This window comes from Rhineura floridana, chromosome 3 (assembly GCF_030035675.1).
Source record: "Rhineura floridana isolate rRhiFlo1 chromosome 3, rRhiFlo1.hap2, whole genome shotgun sequence".
NCBI classification, from domain to species: domain Eukaryota; kingdom Metazoa; phylum Chordata; class Lepidosauria; order Squamata; family Rhineuridae; genus Rhineura; species Rhineura floridana.
Window position 1 is genome coordinate 9,938,912 of NC_084482.1, and position 21,318 is coordinate 9,960,229.

Genomic DNA, 21,318 nt, shown 5'->3' on the forward strand with positions numbered 1-21,318 from the left:
CAATATCCTTTCCGAGGTGAGGGGACCAGAACTGTACATAGTATTCCAACACCACAAATTTGTATAGCTGTGTTATGATGTTGGCAGTTTTATTTTCAATCCCTTACCCAACAATCCCAGCCACCCTGGGTTTCTGCTGGGAGGAAGGGCAGGATATAAATAAAAGAATAAATAAATAAATAAAACTTCAATGTAAATTATTTTTATCAAATAGAATATTCCAATTGTTCTGAAGTGGGGGAAAGCCAGGAATATAAGGAAATGAACAGGAAGGAAGGAGCCCTGATGTGATGGCATAATGGGGCATTGACTTATGGAGTCCAGTAACAACTGAAGGGCATCAGGTTGGAGAACAGTGGCTTAGGCGAAAGACCATCTGGAAATCCTCTGCACAAATTCCATGATGAAAAAAAGTGAGATATAAATGTATTAAACAAATGAAATCATATCTCAAGGAAGCAGATTGCACATGTTGCTGCTGGTATATGTGAACTGTAGCCTTGTTTCAATTTGTGTGTGTTTCTGTGCTTAGCTGCCACGTTCTTCAAAGGGGGATCTGCAGAGAAACAAGTTCCAACCAAAATTAAGACTTCTTCTCCTCAAGTGGACAAGTTGGAAGGTTGCAACACCAATTAGACTACTGCACCCTCCTCTCTCTGTCTCTCCCTTTTACGACTGTAAAATGCCAAGCAAGAACCATACAAGCAACCCTGAAATGGTCCTTTTGGGTATCTCTGCCCTACCTGAACACCAAAGTCTCCTCTTCTTGCTTTTTCTCTTTGTCTACCTGTTGACCCTACTAGGAAACCTTCTGATCATCCTGCTTATCTGCTTTGATGACCACCTCCATCACACTCCAATGTACTTCTTCCTCAGCCACCTCTCTCTGGCGGATGCCATTTTTGCTTCCACCACTGTTCCCAAGATACTGTCAGATTTGTTGTCGCAAACCAAGACCATCTCCTTCAATGGGTGCTTGATCCAGATGTATTTCTTCTTGACATTTGGCAACATTGATAACTTCATCCTGGCCTGCATGGCTTATGACCGCTATGTGGCCATCTGTCACCCACTGCACTACACCACTGTGATGAGCCACAAGTGCTGCCTCTTACTGGCATCCGGGTCCTGGATCATTTCCACTCTCCACTCCTTGCTCTACACGCTTCTGGTATCACACCTTTCTTTCTGCGCCTCTTGGGAGATCCCCTATCTCTTCTGTGATGTCTATCCTCTTTTGGAGCTGTCCTGCTCTGACACAAGGCTCATAAAGATTCTGGCACAGACAGAGGGTGTGGTGGATATTCTAGGACCCTTTGTTCTCATCCTCATCTCCTACATCCATATATTCTGTGCTATCATGAAAATCCCATCCACTACTAGGAAGTGGAAAACCTTCTCCACCTGCGGCTCCCATTTGGCTGTAGTGGTCTTATTCTACGGCACCATCAGCTGCCTCTATTTCCAGCCTGCCTCTGCTTACTCAGCCCAGAAAGGCACCATCGCATCTCTCCTGTATGCAGTGGTCATACCTATGCTGAACCCCTTCATTTATAGCCTGAGGAACCACAACATAAAAGCATCTGTGTTGAGACTTCTTGGCAAGATCAGAGATGTTCTGAGGAAGAACCAAGAAGAGGCATAATGTCTTTTCCAGGAACATATTGATGGTGCTGCTGGTGGTCGTGCTGATCCTGCTTTTGTATCAGACAAAAGATATTCAAGGTGGTTAAAAAAGTCATTAAAATGCAAACAACTTAAAAACAAACAGTACACACCAGAAAACTAGGGTTGCTAAAAGACGCATCATCCACAATCGGGGCTGCTTCTACATATACTGTGGACTAGCCACACTTTGTTCACCTACTTTCAAGAAAAAAACAGTTTGACATCACACACTCCTCCCATGTTTTCCCTGTTTAACTTCTCCCCTACCCCTCACCCTGTTCAGAAAAGGTGATTTTTAACACAATGGAGTAGCTGTGCAATTTCCCCAGGTTTGCATGACTCATCATCACACAGCAGTAGGGTGTTTTTGCCAGTTATGACCCATATAGCTATTTATGGTCCATCTCTCCTCTCCAAGAGTCAACTGAACCATGTTAACCCTTTCCTTTCCAAATAGCATTCTTTGTATCCATTTCTTTTCTTCTCCCTCCTTCAACTGAAATTTCAAGTAGGGGTGGAGGAATCATGATCAGGAGTGCAGTAAAGGGGTGAGAGTATTTAAACCCCCCACTCAGTAGTCCCAATGGAAAAGGCGTCCCAAAATTTGGGTCTGAGGAAAGGGAGACTGCCCACTTGGTTACAGTATGTGATTTGGATTTCAGAAGTCTGAAAGTAGAGTGGCTATTTGACTTCCAGCTTAAAGCCAAACAGCCACAATTGGGTACTTCTAATTCATTGACATCTTGAAGCACCCCAGAATGCATTGCCACCCTTAGCCATTCTCTGAAATATGAGTACAAATGAGCCCTGTTGAGGGCATCTCACAAGGGGGGTGAGGTGACCAAAAGACCCTACCCACAAAACTTCAGATGGTGGTATGCAGAGGGAATAGTGCAGGGCCACTGATGTTGGTCTAAGTGTGCAGGGGCATATGAGAGGACTTGATCCTTGAAGTAATCAAGTCCTTGAGTTGGCCTTAGGGACCAGCAACCAAGTCAGCTAAAACAATATAGCAGTTACATGTTCTGTGTGACTAAGGCAACATTCACACAATGCATTTATTCCACTATTATTTCACTTTAAACAGTTATGGCTTCTCCCCAAAGAATCCTGGGAAGTGTAATTTGTGAAGGGGGCTGAGACTAAGGTTGCCAGGTCAGAAGCAACTCAAAACCTGAGAGTTGAGGGGCGGGCCCTAGTGATGTCATGGGGCGGGCCCTAGTGATGTCATGAGGCAGGCCCTAGTGATGTCATTAAGCATGATACATTAAGCATCAATCACAGTTGCTTGGAGCATACAATTAAAAAAAATCTGATTGGAAATTAAGATAGAAATCTTAGCTAAAAGATGGAGCCTGGGTAGTGAACATTTAATCTAGCCTACTTGCTTTCAGCAAGAAGGGTTAAGTGCCTTCAGGCCAGGCCAGTCATCAGAAGGTCACTGTAGGGACAAAGGAGCTTAGTGTTGTGGAGATGGTAGATGGGAGCTTTGGGGAGTAAAGATGGATGCTCCTGAAGACTGCAATTCTAAACACACTGACTAAGGGACTAAGCCCCATAGAACTCAACAGGACTGACTTCTAGTAGATATAGTTTGGATTGTGCTATTGGTAAACCTTGACTAGGGTTCCTCTACAAAGATATCCATATCCAAGCAGGGTTGGCAACCCCCTGCCTGGAATGCCCTGCCCTTATCTTTTAATGTGGCTGCTCCAAACTTCTTTACAGATTTGACCCTTCACTTCAGAAAGAGGTCTGAGAAATGAGTAAGAGTAAGAAGTATCTTTTAAAATTGTTCTTTTCAATTCACTCTTGAGTGCACATCATACCTAGGGCAGATCCACACCATTCATTTAAGGCACATTCAACACCCATTTGAAGGACATGAATCCCACCACAGAATCATGGGAACTGCAGTTTGTTAAGAGTGGTGAGAACTATAACTGTGAGGGGGAAATGGCACATCCCAGGATTCTTTAGGGGACGTCGTGCGCTTTAAATGCGAGTTGGATGTGCTTTAAACGTATTGTGTGAATCTACTTAATGAATTTTGCCTGCATGTAAATTGTTTTAATTAATTTTTCAAAATGGAAATGAGCTATACAGTGTAGTGGGTGACCATACTCACCATCTCTCAGCCTACCTGCCCCTCAGGATGAAAACAATGGAGAACCATGACCACCCCAAGGCATACTTAAAATGTAAAGGAAGTATTGTACAACCATAGTGTGAAATCGGATACTTATTGGGACACAGTATGACAAAATATTTATATAAGCATGACTATCAAATATGTTTATTATTTATACAACCTGTGAATATATTTATAGTGCAATCCTATGTTTGTTTACTCAGAAGCAAGTCCCAATGTATTCAGTGGGGCTTACTCAACCAGGGAAAACTGTACCCTGAAGTGATAAGGAACTCATTCTTTTAACAAGCCTTTTAAGTTGAGACCTTATCCCAGTCTGTGTCTGTGTTAGAATTGCTTTTTAATATGTTTTTAAACCTATTCTTTTAAAAAAATGTTTTTAAAGCTTTAAGAAACGTTTTTAAAGAAGTTTTGTTTTAATATATTTTAAAGTCTGTTTTTATGATTTTTAAAGTGTTTTTAGTGCTTTTGTTTGCCGCCCTGAGCTCCTACTGGGAGGACGGGTGGGATATAAATCAAATAATAAATAAATAAAAATAAATAAATAAATAAACTTCATTCACTCAACCCAAAATTCAGAATCATGCCGCTTTAAGCTGTTTTGCAACTGTTTATACTTGTTTTATGGTTATTGGTTTTTAAAGTGATTTATTTCTTATTGTGAGCTGCCTTGGTTTCCAATCACCAACCCTACCTCACAGGGTTGTTGGAAAGGACACACATACAGAGAGAGGTGTAAAAATACACCCCTAACCATGTCTACTCAAAAGTAAGTCCTAATGTAGTATTGGATTAAATACTTTCATATTTCATAGCCCAGGGTCTGACTCTTTCACAGAGGAGAAAAAAAAAACTTTAAGCCATATTACTTACACAAACTGCAAAATCTGGAAGCCTCCATTTTCTGACATTGAAATTAAGTTTAGGCATGCCTAGATCAAGAAGTCACAACCTGGCTTCATTTATTGGCTACAATCCGGAAAGGGTGGGATTAGAGCCAGAGTTTGAACAAATTAGTTTTTTAAACTACAACTCCCATAAGCCCCAGCCAGAATGGCCACTGGATTGGGTTGATGGGAGTTGTAGTTAGAGCTAGGAGCTGTTCTAAACATCTGTAAAACAGATTTAACAGTCGCTCGGGGGGCGGTTGAGATTTTGGTGTATATCTCGGGAACCAGACCACCTAGAAACTTAATTTTTTTTCTAATTGAAGCTGAGACCAGATATTAAAGGGCACGAGCCGGAGGGCCCCCCAAAAAACCAGAGACTGGCTGAAAACCAGAGACCTGGTAACCCTAGCTGAGACCCCTCTTCCCCTTACAGAGCAACAATTCCTAAAGTGGTTTCACAGTTAATCCCTTCTCGCAAAGAACTTGTAGTTCTGTGAGGGGAATAGGAACATCCTAACAACTATCAGCACCCTTTACAGACTATACTTCCCAGGATTTTTGGGGGACCCATGACTGTTTACAGTGGAATAATAGTGGAATAATTGTGTAGTGTGAATGCGGCCTAACTCAGGTTAATCTCCTGCCAGCTACATTTCAAACCAACCACTCTTCAAGGCACTTCACGTTCAGGGCATTATTGTAGTCCAACCTTCATGTGGCCAAGTCTGTCTTTTCCAGGAAAAGGTCAGAGGTGGCACACCAACAGCCAAAACTGTTTAAAAAGTGATGTTGTCCCACAACTGCTACTACCTCAGCATCCCCAAGCAGTGCTGGATCCAGGAGCACCTGCAAGCAACTAGCCTGCTTCCTAGGAAGGAGTGCAACCTCATCCAAAAAGTGCTAGAAACCTTACTCTAGGTCACAGAGTTTGGATTAATTCTGGATTAAGTCTCAGTTTGTTCACCCATATCTAGTCTTTCACTGAATCCAGATACTAGTTCAGAAACTTCAGAATTCCCACCCCCTCCCTAGGTGACCCTGTGTCCTACTTTACAAAGACACCCCTCTATTGGAAGGCATCCTTTATTTGAAGTCCTCAAAGATAAAGAACCCATCAATGATTAGCACCTGGACAGCAGACTGAGCAGGAACACACAGGTTACCTGACTACAGGTGGTGAGATTCATTGCACTTCTATTTAAATAATAGTAACTATTTCTAAGTTTGAATCTGTTAAAGTGTAACTTTTATGCAGATCAGCACTGTCTTTTGCCATCTTTTGGTGATGTGTAAATGACCACCTTATTAATATTTGAAGAAAGAGAGAGATAGAGCTGGGTGTCATCAACATACTGATGGTATCTCAGCTTAAACCTCTGCATGACTTCACCCAATAGCTTCATATAGATCAGTGGTGAGGATCCTTCAACCTGTGAGTTATCATCATCATCATCATCATCCAAGAAACAACAAGTTTCTATTATGCAGTCTTTTCCAGGCCGTTCTTTTGAGTCCCTTTTGATTGCTTTACTTGAGGGTTAGGATAAGGCAATTACTGAGCAAGTCGCAAAATTCCTGAACTTGGCCATCCTGACTAGACCCTGTATGATTGTCAACTGTAATCAAATAATTTGAGTTGTTTACATAACCCAGTTTGTTGCTTGTTGTATCCTGTGTTACTATGTAGTCTTATTTTATAATTCCCAGTATTATGCTTTATATTTGTGGTCAGTTGACTGTAAATAAAGATTGAACCTGTGAGTTAGATTTGGCCTGGCAGGGGTCCTAATTTAGCCCATGACACCATTTCTCCCAAATCACACCTACCTGGCCTACGTGGGCAGATAAAGGTGTGGCTACAAAAGAAGAACTGACAGCCTTAAAGGGCACATCCAATTGTTTCTTGGCAAATGTGGCTTGCATTTGGGTCTTTTGAATTTGGCACCAAAGGCAGGATCCTCTGGGTTTAGCTCTTGATCAGAATTCCTGAGTGCAGCTGATTCCAGAAGCTGCTGAAAGCAGGGAGGGAGGTGGGCGGAACAATTGAGTTCAAGCTGGTCTGCTGCAAAGGGCAACACTTCATCTGGCATCATGGTGATGTCACATGACTGACAGGTGGGTAGGCCTGTGAGGGACATCAGGTTCTAGCCCAATTCCCCACCCCCTTTAAAAGCAAGGTCAGTCAAATGAAACCCCGTGAAATCCCATCCGTAAATCACCAGCCACAGAGAAGGGAAGGGCTGTAGCTCAGTGGCAGAGCTCCTGCCTTGCATGCAGACAGTCTAGGTTCACTCCCTGGCATCTCTCCATAGACAGAGACTCCCTCCTGATACCCTGGGGAGCCTCTGCCAGTCAGTGTAGATAGACAGACCAATGGTCTGATTTTATATAAGGCAGCTCCCTATGTTCCTAACCACAGTTGAAAAAGCCTGAATGAAACATTAGCCCTGCCCCCTCAAATTAATCTGAGGCTGGATACAGGCAGGATGGCTGGTCCCTGGGTTGCCACAGGGTGGATTGGCCCAGTTGGGGGTGATGGTGGATTGGAGCTATGGGGTGAATTGGGGAGGGTCTGTGCATAGCCCTAAGTACATGACATTGGCTATCTAATAAGCATTCGTTCAGATTTGTTTGCAGGGAGGTTTGATGCTGCTGTACCAAGGAAGTGTTATCTTGCATTTCCCAGTGCATGTTCCCTGTCACTTTTGTTATTGCAAAAAGTCTGATCTTTTGGGGGGGAGTGGGTTTGTTGCACAAGACCTCCCAATCAACTCTAATTGCCCAACTTGAATTTGCCACTATGTGATTGAATCCCGCCCGAAAATATTGACAGTCTAGAGGTTTTGGCTTTACTGTTTATTTGAATGGCCTGTTACTGTTTTAGTTTGTTGTGAGTTGGTTTGTATGCATCATCATCATCATCATTATACATCTGTTGTTTCTTACTATTTGGTTAGCTACCCTGAGAGCATAAATTTATGTTGAAAGCATGGGAAATAAATAAATAAATGACTGAATGAGTGAGATGGGGGGAGGGTGTGTCGCAGGAGACAAGTGGAGGTGCCTCAGTTTTTTTCTTCTATTTTCCCACCATCATTGCTCTGCACACCTTTCAGTGCATTTCCACATCACTTTCTGAATCACAAAGAAAACCACCTTTTTTTTAAAGAAGTGGATTTGTTGCACCAGGGCAACAGATTACTGTAATCCACTGTAATTGCACAAATCTAAGTCCTGGAATGCACTTGAATCACCCTCCTGCAAAAAAGTGACAGTCTGGAGGCACCCACAGTCACTAATTGGCTTCTGGTAAGTTTCCCATCTCCTAATCTTTTAAGACTTTATCCCCCCTCAAACCGCTGGGCAGTAGTTTTCACCCACAAATTCATAGGAAATTTACTCTGAATGCTCTTTGGCTCACTGTCTTCCTGCTCACATCCTGGTATCTGGGGCAGAGCACCATGCCAGCCCCCCCCCCCGTCAAAGAAATCATGCAGATGATGGTGATCTCTTCATTGGCCAAGGTGAGCCATGGACTAAATTTAGCTGATCGGTGAAATGGGTAAATATTTTCTACATGTTTAATTCCTTGACCATATGCTGCACTTGTTTGACTTGACCTGTGATCTGGGGCTTGATTTGCTTCCTTGAGTTATCTGCTCAGCTTGTGCTTTATCCCCTTGCTTTTGTCTCAGTTGTGGTCTGGATTGTAATGTGTGATGGCCTGATATCATGTGGTACAATCCAGTTTATGACAAAAAAAAAAAAAGCTGGGAAAAGAGTGAAAATATAAATTGATATATAGGATGTGACCCTTAAGTTTTCTTTTTAGAATTATAGAGCAGCATCCCAGGAGCTATTCAAGTGCCTTGTGTGATATCTCTTGGGATTCTCAGTGCAAATCCTTTAATGAGATCCCTCCTGCTTCTTGTTGGAACTTTGAAACACCCAAACCAAAGCACCCAGTGCTTTGATTCAGTGTCAAAGGATCGCATTGGTGAAGGTTAAGGGCATCCAGACAGAGGTAGGCAGGGGTGGATTTAGCTACTATCTTGATTGAGGCTTGCTACAATCTCTGATGCCTCTTTAACTTTTACACACTGTGTCAACAACCATGTGCCGGGCATCTTTAAGGCCTTTGCTAGCTGGATGCTACAGGGTATGCATTTGTGGTGGGACTGACTTGCCTAGCCCCAGAGCAAGGCAAGGCAGTCCTGCTGATGCAAGATCAGCCTGGCACAAAAGCTGGGAGTGAAAATGCTCTTGTGTGCAAATGTCTTCATTTCTGTAGGCACAATAATCCACAGAAATCTGTGTCTGTGTATCTATGAGTGAAAAGTCTATGGGTGTGTTATGTCTGTATATGCACAAGGATGCAAAATGTGGACATATACAGGGGAATGTCAGGTACAAAATAGATCAGGCAGTAGAGAACTTTCTATGTGTGCATATGTGTTGTGGTTTGGGCATTCTAAGTTTGTTATTGTGTCTTGCACTGCCCATTTTCTCCCACCAACACAGTAAACTGGTTAGTCTTTAAAGTTCGACCTTCCACCTCTTTGGGTATTTCCAGATGAGGGATTATCTTGCAAATGGGTAACTGAAATATCACAATGGGTTGTTCAACCATTTTTTAAAAAAAAAAAAAGCCTGGAAAGAGTTAAATTTTAAAAAGATGGGCTGGCATTTTGATGGTGATGATGTTGTGTGGACTGGACAAAAAAACTTGCATGAGGAGCACTGATCCCACAATAAACCAATCCCATAATAAACACCCATCTGGAAGCAACATCTGTTGTTTGCATTGTAGCAGAGTAACAAGTAGGGATAGAAAGATCTGTCAATTTTGGTTCTCTCAGTTTCTCATTTTTCCAATCTTAAATTTATGATTTTTTTTAAAAAAAACTCCCCATGAACATTCTCCAGCATTTTAGTGCGAATTTCTCCTAATAAACACACTTTTGTAGACAGTTCTGAGTAATGTACACATTTTTGCAAGCAATTTCTCATCACGTAATGCATTTTTGTATGTTATTTTCACTGATAAAGGTAAAGGTGTCCCCGCACTTATAGTGAAGTCGTTTCGACTCTTAGGGTGACGTCTTGCGACGTTTGCTAGGCAGACCGTATATATGGGGTGGGATTGCCAGTTCCTTCCCCGGTCTTTCTTTACCCCCCAGCATATGCCGGGTACTCATTTTACCAACCACGGATGGATGGAAGGCTGAGTGGACCTTGACCCCTTTTACCCAAGATTCGACTTCCTCCTTCCGTTGGAATCGAACTCCGGCCGTGAGCAGAGCTTTGGCTGTGTTACCGCCACTTACCACTCTGTGCCATGGAGGATTTTCACTGATACATTCATCTTTATGCACACTTTCCCCTAATATATGCATTTTTGTAAACTTTGGTTGGTTGGCAAACTGCATTGCAAAATTTGAATGAGTGTGAATTCTGACAGATGGTTGTGTTTCGGTTCTCATATTGTTTCAGAAAGTGCGAATTTGATCATTTTGGCTTGAAATGTGAACTGAATCGGATTTCTTGCTCATCCCTACTAACAGGTTATTTCTAGATGACCTGTTTATTTTATTGAGGATTCATCCTGTTTTGTTTGCAGGGAGATCAGACAATATTGGCTATTTAATGAACATTCATTCTGATCTGCTTCTGAGGTTAGATGATATTACTCAAGCAATTGTTATCCTACACTTCCCAGTGCATTTCCCCATCACTTTATTGCAAAAAGTCTGGTCTTTGGGGGCAGTGGGTTTGTTGTGCAAGACCTCCCAATCGACTATAATTGTGCAACTTGAATTTGCCGGTATATAATTATCCCTATTTTGGGGTGGAATTCAGTCTTGAAGTGCCGACAGACACACCTATTCTCAAGAAACTTGCAAAGCTCGCCAGCTGTATTTGGCATTGCAAGCATACACTTCCTTCACAAACTCCATTCTCTGAATCCCAAGTCCCAACACTGCATCAGGATGATTAATCACTTGATATTGGGTGTGTGTGTGTGCTGATAGTGCTCATCTCTCATTCCAACCAGAGATCCTACCTCTACAAATTTCATGGAATGGTGAGCCCGGTTGAATAACCAGGATACAAGAGCACACTTAGGCAGTACATAGGCTACCATGGATATTGTAGTCACATCTATGTCAGAATGCAGAAAATATCCTTGGGGAAACAAATACATCCCTGCCCCCCTGGGATACCCTGGACACTCATGCCTGAAAGAGAATCACAAGAACCACACAGCTTGTCTCTCTGGGTCAGGCCAATAGTCCATCCAACTCAATATTCATGTAACTTTGTGATCAGATACAGCATCTTGCTAGATGTGATAGTGGCAGTCCCATATTTTAGAAGATGGCTCCCCACCCCAAAGAGGGGCTGGATCTGGCTCCTAGGCTTCCAGTCGTCTGTGTGGTAACATGCACAAGGATAAATGATTGCCTGCTATTCACTTTTCGCCACTCAGTCATTCATACTTTCTGTACTTCATTCATATGTGTCCTGTGGTCCCTGAACCTGTCAGTTCCCTCTTTGACAACAATTATATTCTTGGTTTTCTATGGCATTATCAGGCTGCAAAAAATAATGTATGCCATCTGAAAATGTTACGTTATTCCATAGAATTACAACAAATGCTTTTAAATGATTTTTTGGGGCAATTTAATCTTGAATATATTCCAAAGAAGGACTTCGAAGTGTGTCATGAATTTTGCAGGCTTACACTTAAATCACCCAGGTGCTACACCAGAAATAGCAGCAATGATGCCAAGAGCATTTGTGCTAGGAACTAGGGGTCTGGAGGATTCTGAAATTGTGTGCGCAGTTTGCGAGGCTGAGTGGGTAGGTGGAGTGAACTGGAACAGGATCTATCCAGGAATGAGGAATCTGTGGCTCTCCAAATGTTGGGATGCCAGCTCCCATCAGATCCAGCCAGCACGATCAATGTTTGGGGTGATGGAAGTTGTAGTCCAACAACTTCTGTTGTGGTGGTGGTTACAATTTATTACTTGCCCTTCACCCAAAGGTCCCAGGGCAGGTCACAACAGTTTTAAAATAATAATTAAAAACAGATGATGATGATGATAATTTCTGTTCCACTCTCCCTCCCAGAGGAATCTAGGGAGGCAAACAACAAGCAATAAAACATCTTAAAAACAATTCAAGTACAGATGCAGACTGAGAAAGGTCTCTACTTAAAAAGCTTGTTGGAATCTAGACAGCATTCAGTTCCCCATCCCTACACTAGAAGGTAGTACAAAGGGTGATACTCTGGGCTGCAGAAGCAAATATAGCATTTATTTTCATTTTTTATTATTTCAACACAGCCAACATTACACTATCAAAACTCATCCTACTTACATTGCATCTAAACATTCAATAAATGTACAAACCTTAATAAATATATCAGTACATTATTTTAAATAGTCTCAACTGTAAAGAACTTCCTCCTTCTTAGTAAACTACAAATACATATATGACTCACTCATAATAATCCATAATCACATTGAAACAAATATAATATTTATAAGCTGAGTAAGAACCAAACTCAGTATTTTGACGCTTATATTTTCAATGAGTTTCTGAATTTTTCCAAAATTTTGTTTCATTTCTACTGTTTCATTCCTAACATATGAGACAAATGCCATACACACAGAGAGACAAACTCACATAGTGAGATAATTGCTATTCACCTTTTACTAGTATAATACCCTTCATTGTAATATGCAGTGTGTGTTTGAGGAAAAGTTTGTACGTTGCAAAGCCTCCAGATGGGTCCGTGCAGGATCTGTATTAGAAATGTAACTAGACCACCTTTGTCCAGGAGTCAAGGATGGGCTTTAACTCAGGATTGGCTGAATATGCCAGTTTTGGTTTCTCTCACTTTCTCATTTTTCTTAACCTTAAATTCAGTTCAATACATTTCTGCAAGAATTTGAGATTATTATTTTTTAAAAATAAATCTTCAAGAAAATTGTTCAGCATTGGGCTCCTACTTGGAGAAAGGGTGGGATATAAATCTAATAAATAAATAAAAAAATAAGGGGTGAATTTTTCCTAATATACACATTTTTGTATGTAGTTTTTGACTGATCTACACATTTTTACAAGCCTTTCCCCCTAATATAATGCATTTTTGTATGCTGTTTTCACTAATATATGCTTTTTGATGCACTCTTTGCATCTTGTACACATCGGTAGGTTGGACAACTGCACTGCAAAATTCAGAGAGGTGGTAATGATGGATAGCTTACTTCAGTGTGCATATTGGTTTGAGAAGTGCAAATTAGCGCCATTTCTCATTAAAACACAAACACAAATTTTGTCCCCAAGTATGCCAACCACTTCCATTAAAAGGTTTTTTTGCCCTCCTTCCCACATATGAACATGGAGGGGTTCCATCCTCACAGACAATTTTTTGATTGCCAGTCCTCAGTCAAGGATGCTGTTACTGGGCCAGATGCACTGCTATGAAGCTACTCATGACAAGGAAAGGAAGGTCCTTACACATTTCACCTACAGGAGGCATCCAACACCTTGCTTCTCCTCAGATCTACTCATTGCCCTTGATGCAGCAACTTGTCTACAGGGACCCTGATGAGGAGTGAACCATTGGATGCTCATATATTAAGGCATGGAGGGGTTGGGTAATGGCTGGGACAACAGAAGATTTATGGAGCTTTAAAGCTGACAATGAGGACATTAAACTTGTCAAGGATTATCAATACCTCGGCACAGTCATTAACCAAAATGGAGACAATAGTCAAGAAATTAGAAAAAGGCTAGGACTGGCAAGGGCAGCTATGAGAGAACTAGAAAAGGTCCTCAAATGCAAAGATGTATCACTGAACACCAAAGTCAGGATCATTCATACCATGGTATTCCCAATCTCTATGTATGGATGTGAAAGTTGGACAGTGAAAAAAGTGGATGAGAGAAAAATCAACTCATTTGAAATGTTGTGTTGGCAGAGAGCTTTGCGGATACCATGGACTGCAAAAAAGACCAATATTTGGGTGTTAGAACAAATTAAACCAGAACTATCATTAGAAGCTGAAATGATGAAACTGAGGTTATCATACCTTGGACACATAAGGAGAAGACATGATTCACTAGAATGATGGTCCTGCCCATTTGGTAAGGGCGGGTTTGCCTACACCCTATTTCTAGGAAGGCTCGGGAAGGTTCCAGAAATTGTGTAAGAGGTCAGGTGGAGTATCTTGACCAATGGGGTAAGGGTTTTGAGCAGCTATATATAGCCTGCTCCGCTTTAAGAACGTGCCTTTTTTGCCTTGCGGCACCCACCCACCCCTCCCTTGTCAGTATGGGCTCAGCTAGTCGCCTGCGGGGGCTGAGTAGGAATTTTTTTTTGGAGATTCTGATTTCAGAATCTCTTTGGTTTTGCCTACTCCATACTGCTTGGGTTTGATTCATTTGGCTTGTTCTGGGTGGGTTGTGGTGATTCCGGTTTGGCTGGCGTTGGATTCGGGCAGGTGAGGTAATTGGGGTTAAAAATGGAGGTGGATGAGGCATTTGGGTAAAGGGCACCCCCTGGTGAAACATCAAGGTGTAATGCCTGGTGTGGATCCGGGGGGTGTCCACGTGGGACCGGCTTGCGCATCATGGTGAACACCTGTACAGTGGGGCCAGGATACGGAGGTTGGAACCACAAACCTGACTCCGATTGCAAGGAGGGAGAAGTTTTCCCACATCCTTGTCTGGGGAGTTGCAGTACGATGTGACTGACTTGCCTCCTGGTTTGGAGGGTCTAGACTCTCATAGATAGGTTGAGCCTCACCTGCCCGAAGGATTTGAGATTATTAATTGGCGGATTGGAATTTGATTGATTATGTGTTATATTTTAATAAATATTTCAACCATGCATGTGTCACGAGTCTTCCTTGGTGTGTTGGCAAAAGACAATAATGCTGGGGAAAACAGAAGGGAATAGAAAAAGAGGAAGACCAAACGAGAGACAGATTGATTCCATAAAGGAAGCCACAGACCTGAATTTACAATATCTGAACAGGGTGGTTTATAACGCAGAGCTTGGAAAAGTTACTTTTTTGAACTACAACTCCCATCAGCCCAATCCAGTGGCCATGCTGGCTGGGGCTGATGGGAGTAGTAGTTCAAAAAAGTAACTTTTCCAAGCTCTGCATGCTACTGGAGGTTGCTGATTCATAGGATTGCCATAAGTCATAATAGACTTGAAGACACATAACAACAACAAGAACAATGTCAGTGCAACTAGAAAAAGGTGAGAAAGGGGAGGAGAGGACTCAACAGAATGTCTACATAGGGAGCCTTTTCATGCATGGGAATGGAAAGATTATGCCTATTGTGTAACTATGAATGATGCTGGGAGATAGGAAAGCTCTGTGTGTGATGGTCTAATCAGTGATGGTGCTTTAATACGTGCAAGCCCTCATGTCATATTTCAGCCATTGGATGACAAATATGGATGTGTGAGCTAACTTATTTGCCCAATGATGTATCAGCCCCCAAAACAGCTGATTCCAATGAAGAGGATTTCCCATCATTTCCCTTGTCATGGAGCACCAAGAAGTGAACTGAAAACCTCAGGCAGCTCTTACATGTTGAATGCTAAAGTCTCACTAGTTTTTCAGATCTTTGTCCCATGCATGCTTTGCTGCAGACCAACATTTAGTCATGCTCCATAATGTGGGAGACGCATGTGGGCTATTGGGTTCTTTAGAGTAAAACAAAAGTCCATTTTCCTAAGTTCTCTGTCTAGCTATAGAAGATCCTAATGGCATGGATGGCATTTGTTTTGGAAAGGAGAAAGACCTCTACATTGTGCTCTTCCCTCATCAAAACCACATCTAGTGTTTTTTTAAAGTTGTTTTATACTGGCTGAATCATATTTTAAAGTACTCTTGTTTCTTTCTGGGTGCTTCCAGGCTGCCACTATTTTTGGGCAAGATTCAATCCCATACCGGCAAATTGAGGTTGTGCAATTAGAGTTGATTGGGAGATCTTGCAAAATAAACCCACTTCCCCCAAAGACTGAACTTTTTGCAATAAGGAAAATGACAGGAAAATGCACTGGAAATTTGGGATAAGATTTGTTTATGCAATGCCATCTATCTTCTCCCCAAACAAATCAAAATGAATGCTGAATAACAGGTTGTCTGGAAGTGACCTTTGTATTTCTGAATGTTAAGGCGGTTAATATAATGTTGCATTACTGTAATTTTAGGTTTATATTATTGTTTTCTGGCTCAAGGGAGGACTTTGTCCAGAAAGGCAGCCTATAAATATTTCAAACAAGTAAATTAGAAACTGAGAGATGGTGCTGTTACTGTTCTCTCCTTCTGAACTGTATATCACATTTCCTTCTCTTATGCCTCCATTCTGGCCAGCTAGAACTTGTACCTGCCTTCGCAAAGTACTTGCCTCAGTAGGTGAGCACCATAGCTCAGCAGTACAGCCCTTGCTTGGCAGGCTGGGTTCTACCTCTGCCATCTCCCACAAAAGAATCTGAGTTTGCAAGCCTGGGAAAGATCGCAGCCTGAGACCTTGGACAGCTGCTGCCAGTCAGAGTAGAGAAGACTGGGCAAAGTAAACCAATGGCTCGACTCAGTATAAAGCAGCTTTCTGTGTTCAAAGTGCATTAATGACTACCCTGTGCCATTTTCCGCATTATCTCCCCTGTAATGTGGATATGGAAATGTATGGTTTTAATCATAGAAAAATGCACAAAGTTATGACATTATAGCACATGCTTGGCATGTGTTGTTTGTCATCACTTCTAGTTCCAGCCTAAGGAAACTGTCAAAATGCAACCAAAAAATGAACAGGTGTGTTGAAATATGAACGTGACTGGCCATAGCAAATTATACAACAAAACTAGAGGGCAGGGGTGGCTATCCTGTGGCCCTTCAGATGTTGTTGGAGGACAACTCCCATCATCCCTGACCATTAGCTATGCTGACTGGGGCAAGTGGGGTGTTGGAATCCAAGAACACTTGGAGGCAACAAGTCCTCCATCCCTGGTTTAAGGTGACCCATCAGAGCCTTTTCTTTTGCTTTTAAAGACAACACAAAGTATTTTATACTGAGGGCTCAAGCCACATTTCAATTCCTCTTTTGAACATGATCCACTTTGTTGCTACTCATCTTACAGCATCTAGGTTACATTATAAGAACAGTTATATGAATTTCATATGAATGTCAGCAGAACCGCTGGCAATGGGCTGTACATGTGTTTGAGTTTAGAAGGATATGATCATGTGGCTTTTAATAATATTTAAACTGAATGAGAAAAAATATTTTATATTTGATGGTACACATGCAATATTTATAAGGTGGTAATATTTGACTCTTTGTATGTTGCAGTATTTACAGAAGTTGGCAGTATTTTATTATTATTATTATTATTATTATTATTATTATTATTATTATTAAAATGAGTATTAAAATGAGTATTATTAAAATGAGTACCCGGCCGGGGACGGAACTGGCAATCCCACCCCATATATATGGTCTGCCTAGTAAACGTCGCAAGATGTCACCCTAAGAGTCGGAAATGACTCGCACTACAAGTGCGGGGACACCTTTACCTTTTTTAAGGTTCTGACCCTATGCACTTCACATGCCAACCCCACCACCTAATGCCAGGAATGGGAACCCCAGGCACCCACCACACCAAATCGCCCAGTGGCTCTAGATATTGCTGTGTGGCCACTGCCACCTCCCTCTCCTCACACTGGCCCCCTCCCCCAGGTTGCCAAGGCATCTCCCCTCTAATCTTCTCTTGTGGAGAAGGGAAGCAGAGGAGGAAGGGAGGTGGGTGAGGCAAGCTGCACAATAAGGACAGGCAGCATAGGCCTGGACAGCTCTGCAGCAAACATCCTACTCTCCTACCACTTGCATCCTCCTCACCCTCTCATTGGTGAGGTAGGTGGTGGTGGTGGCTGCAGAAAAGCAGGACACTTGCTGGGGAGCTGCCCTGGTCTGTCACTCTGTGACTCTTCCAGGCTGCCACCTGCCACTGCCTGCTTTCTCCACTCACTCTCCCGCTCTCTAGTCACTCACTTGTTCTCTTGCTCAATGCCTATTCTCACCTCCCTGCTTTCCCTCCTTCCTTTCTCACCACCCCATCACCCCACCACATGGCCTGGAGGAAAGGGAGGCCTTGAGGTAGTTGCACTGAGGCCTCCTATGAACTGGACTGCTTGAGCCCAGCATGGCTTGGTCTTTTGTCTCCATTCACCCTGCCTTGTCCATTGCTCCTCCCTAGGCAGTGCAATCAATGCAGGAAGCCAGGTCATCACATCGTAGTTTGCAGCACCACCTGTCTGTGGCTAAGCAAGCTACAGTGTGACACTTAGAAAAATATATAGTTGGACAGTATGAAAATGGTAGGTGGTACATGAAGGATTTTACAGTATTTGATAGGTGACAGTTTGTTATGGTCTTTCATATTTGTTACCTGGCAGAACCATAAAACTAATCTCATCTCTTTTTTTTTGATCGGGTCACTAGCTTAGTAGATGGTGGAAATGCTGTAGATGTCATCTATCTAGATTTCAGCAAAGCGTTTGACAAAGTCCCCCACGACCTTTTGATTAGCAAACTGGTCAAATGCGGACTACATGGAAATACTGTCAGGTGGATTCACAACTGGTTGGAAAACCGTACTCAAAGAGTGGTCGTCGGTGGCTCTGCTTCGGACTGGAAGGAGGTTTCGAGTGGAGTGCCACAGGGTTCTGTCCTGGGGCCGATACTCTTCAACATTTTTATCAATGACTTAGATGATGGGGTGGAGGGAAGCCTTATGAAGTTTGCGGATGATACGAAACTGGGAGGGATAGCTAACACAATGGAAGACAGGAATAAAACCCAAAGGGACCTGGATACACTAGAAAATTGGGCTGAAATTAATAAAATGACATTCAATAAAGACAAATGCAGGATTCTGCATTTAGGCCACAAAAACAAAATGCATGGGTACAGGATGGGAAATACCCGGCTTAGCAGTAGTGCGTGTGAGAAGGACCTTGGAATTGTAGTGGATCGCAAGTTGAACATGACCCAGCAGTGTGATGCTGCAGCAAAAAAGGCAAACGCGGTTTTGGGCTGCATAAACAGAGCTATAGTTTCCAGGTCGAGGGAAGTAATAGTCCCACTATATTCTGCATTAGTCATGCCTCATCTGGAATACTGCGTTCAGTTCTGGGCGCCTCATTTTAAGAAAGATATAGACAAGTTGGAGCGGGTTCAAAAGAGGGCGACGAGGATGATGGCCGGTATGGAGAACAAGTCTTATGAGGAAAGGTTGAAGGAACTTGGCATGTTCAGTCTGGTGAAGAGAAGGCTGAGGGGTGACATGATTGCACTCTTTAAGGCTGTCCCATAGAGGAGGGTACAGATTTGTTCTCTGCTGCCCCAGAGGGTAGGATTAGGTCTAATGGTTTTAAGTTGCAGGAGCGTAGATTCAGATTGGACATTAGAAGGAACTTCTTGACAGTAAGGGCAGTTTGGCAATGGAACCGACTGCTTAGGGAGGTGGTGGGATCCCCTTTGCTGGATGTCTTCAAGCAGAGGCTGGACAGCTATCTGCGGGAGATGCTCTAGCTGTGGATTTCCTGCTGTGAGCAGGGGGTTGGACTCGATGGCCTACAAGGCCCCTTCCAACTCTATGATTCTATGATTCTATGAAAACAAAAACATTGTCCAGTAAAGTATACACATGCTGAGGTCAACTTTCAGATACAAAATCTTCATTTCAATATGTGAAATTTTAAAAATTAAAAAGTTTCCAAACTTCCCTTTCCATGTTATGTTCGATGGCCTTACTTTAAGCAGGAGGTTATGCTATACAGCACTTTGGTTCATTCCAGCTATATGATTAGGTTCTCTCTGCAGGTCTCATGGACTGTGAGAACGGCACAGACATTGCTGAGTTTGTTCTTCTGGGTTTTTCTTCCCAGCCTGAAAAACAGCTCCTCTTCTTCATTATCTTTCTGCTGATGTATGTGGTGGGACTTCTGGGCAACATCATGATGATCATTCTCATCACTCACAACACCCGACTCCAGACTCCCATGTACTTCCTGCTGCGTAGCCTCTCGATGGTGGACGTGGGCTTCATCTCAGTCACAGTGCCCCAGATGCTGGCTCACATAATCTCCTCTTCCAAGACTATCCCTTTTTACTCTTGTATGGCTCAGTTCTTCTTCTTCTATGTGTTTGGTGTGACTGACCTCCTCATTGTGAGCGTTATGGCTCTGGATCGCTATGTTGCCATTTGCAATCCTCTCCACTACACTACGGTAATGAACCAAAAGATCTGTGGAAATTTGGTGGCTGGCTGCTGGATTGTTTCTACTCTCCACTCCATGCTCCATGCCAGCCTCCTCCTGCGTCTCAGTTACCATGGAGACAATCATCTGGCCCATTACTTCTGTGACCATCAGCCCCTACTACAGCTGTCCTGCTCTGATATCAGTATCAATGAAGCAGTCATCTTCTTTGAAGGTGTAATTGTTATCCTTGGACCTTTTGTCTTCATTATCCTCACTTATGCCCGTATTGTGGCAGCTGTGATGAAATTTTCTTCCTCAGGGAGGTGCAAAGCTTTCTCTACCTGTGGCTCCCATCTCACCATGGTGACACTTTTCTATGGGACCATCATTGGTGTCTACTTCTTGCCCACATCTAGCTACTCATCCCAGCGAGGGGCTGTCTTTGCTGTTGTGTACACTGTCATCACCCCAATGTCCAATCCCTACATCTACAGCCTCAGGAATAAAGATGTCAAAGAGGCCCTGAGAGATCTCCTTGGAAAAAGGGTCTTTTCTCAGTAGTATAGTGAGCGATTGCTTAATAGGAGAAAGGCCATAGCTCAATGGAAGAGTACCTGCCTTGCATGCGGAAGGTCCCAGGTTCAATCCCTGGCATCTCCAGGTAGGGCTGGGACTGTCTCCTGTCTGAAACCCTGGAGACCTGCTGCCAGTCAGTGTAGACAATACTGAGCTAGATGGACTAATGGTCTGACTCAATATAAGGCAGCTTCCTGTGTTCATATGTAATAGGAATCCCCATTCCCACTCTGTCTACTATCAGGTAATGTATCTGATTCAGAAGTGGATGGCTAAAGTGATTAATGGAGCCCAGTTCATCATTTATTCATTCATTCACTAGTTTAAATATTTGGATTTCACTTGTAGCTTGAGAACAGGGTGAAGGAGCAGTTGTAGCTCAGTGGTAGAGCCCATACTTTCCCCCAAGAGGTCCAAGGTTCAATTACTGGCAACTCCAGGTACAAGGAGGAAAGACTCCATTCTTAAATCCTAGAGAGCTGCTCCCAGTCAATGAAGATAGTAGTGAACTTCATGGAGCAATGATCTGACTTAATAGAAGGCAATTTTCTAGAAGGCAGCACATAACAACAATCTAAATCAGTTTTTCCCCTGTAGACCACTTGAAAATTGCTGAGGGTCTTGGCAGACCACTTAAAAAATGGTCTTCTTCATGTAGCAATTGTAATGTACTGTGTTAGGTGCTGTATTATTTTTAATTGTATTTTTATAGACACACTGTGGGCTACCTGAATGA

At 42.7% G+C, this 21,318-nt stretch overlaps 2 protein-coding genes across 2 annotated transcripts; both read left to right on the forward strand.

The window, feature by feature from the left end:
• Positions 1 to 682: 682 nt before the first annotated feature.
• Positions 683 to 1,645, forward strand: LOC133382057 (olfactory receptor 1361-like). The gene has a single exon (XM_061621715.1). The coding sequence runs from the start codon at positions 683 to 685 to the stop codon at positions 1,643 to 1,645; it is 963 nt and encodes a 320-aa protein (XP_061477699.1).
• Positions 1,646 to 19,631: 17,986 nt separating this feature from the next.
• Positions 19,632 to 20,567, forward strand: LOC133382026 (olfactory receptor 1B1-like). The gene has a single exon (XM_061621680.1). It carries the CDS (start codon positions 19,632 to 19,634, stop codon positions 20,565 to 20,567), a length of 936 nt encoding a protein of 311 aa, XP_061477664.1.
• The last annotated feature ends 751 nt before the right edge of the window (positions 20,568 to 21,318 follow it).

Bases quoted from the DNA above. Each gene is read 5' to 3' on its own strand.
- LOC133382026 (XM_061621680.1), top strand. From the start codon at position 19,632: ATGGACTGTGAGAACGGCACAGACATTGCTGAGTTTGTTCTTCTGGGT.
- LOC133382057 (XM_061621715.1), top strand. From the start codon at position 683: ATGCCAAGCAAGAACCATACAAGCAACCCTGAAATGGTCCTTTTGGGT.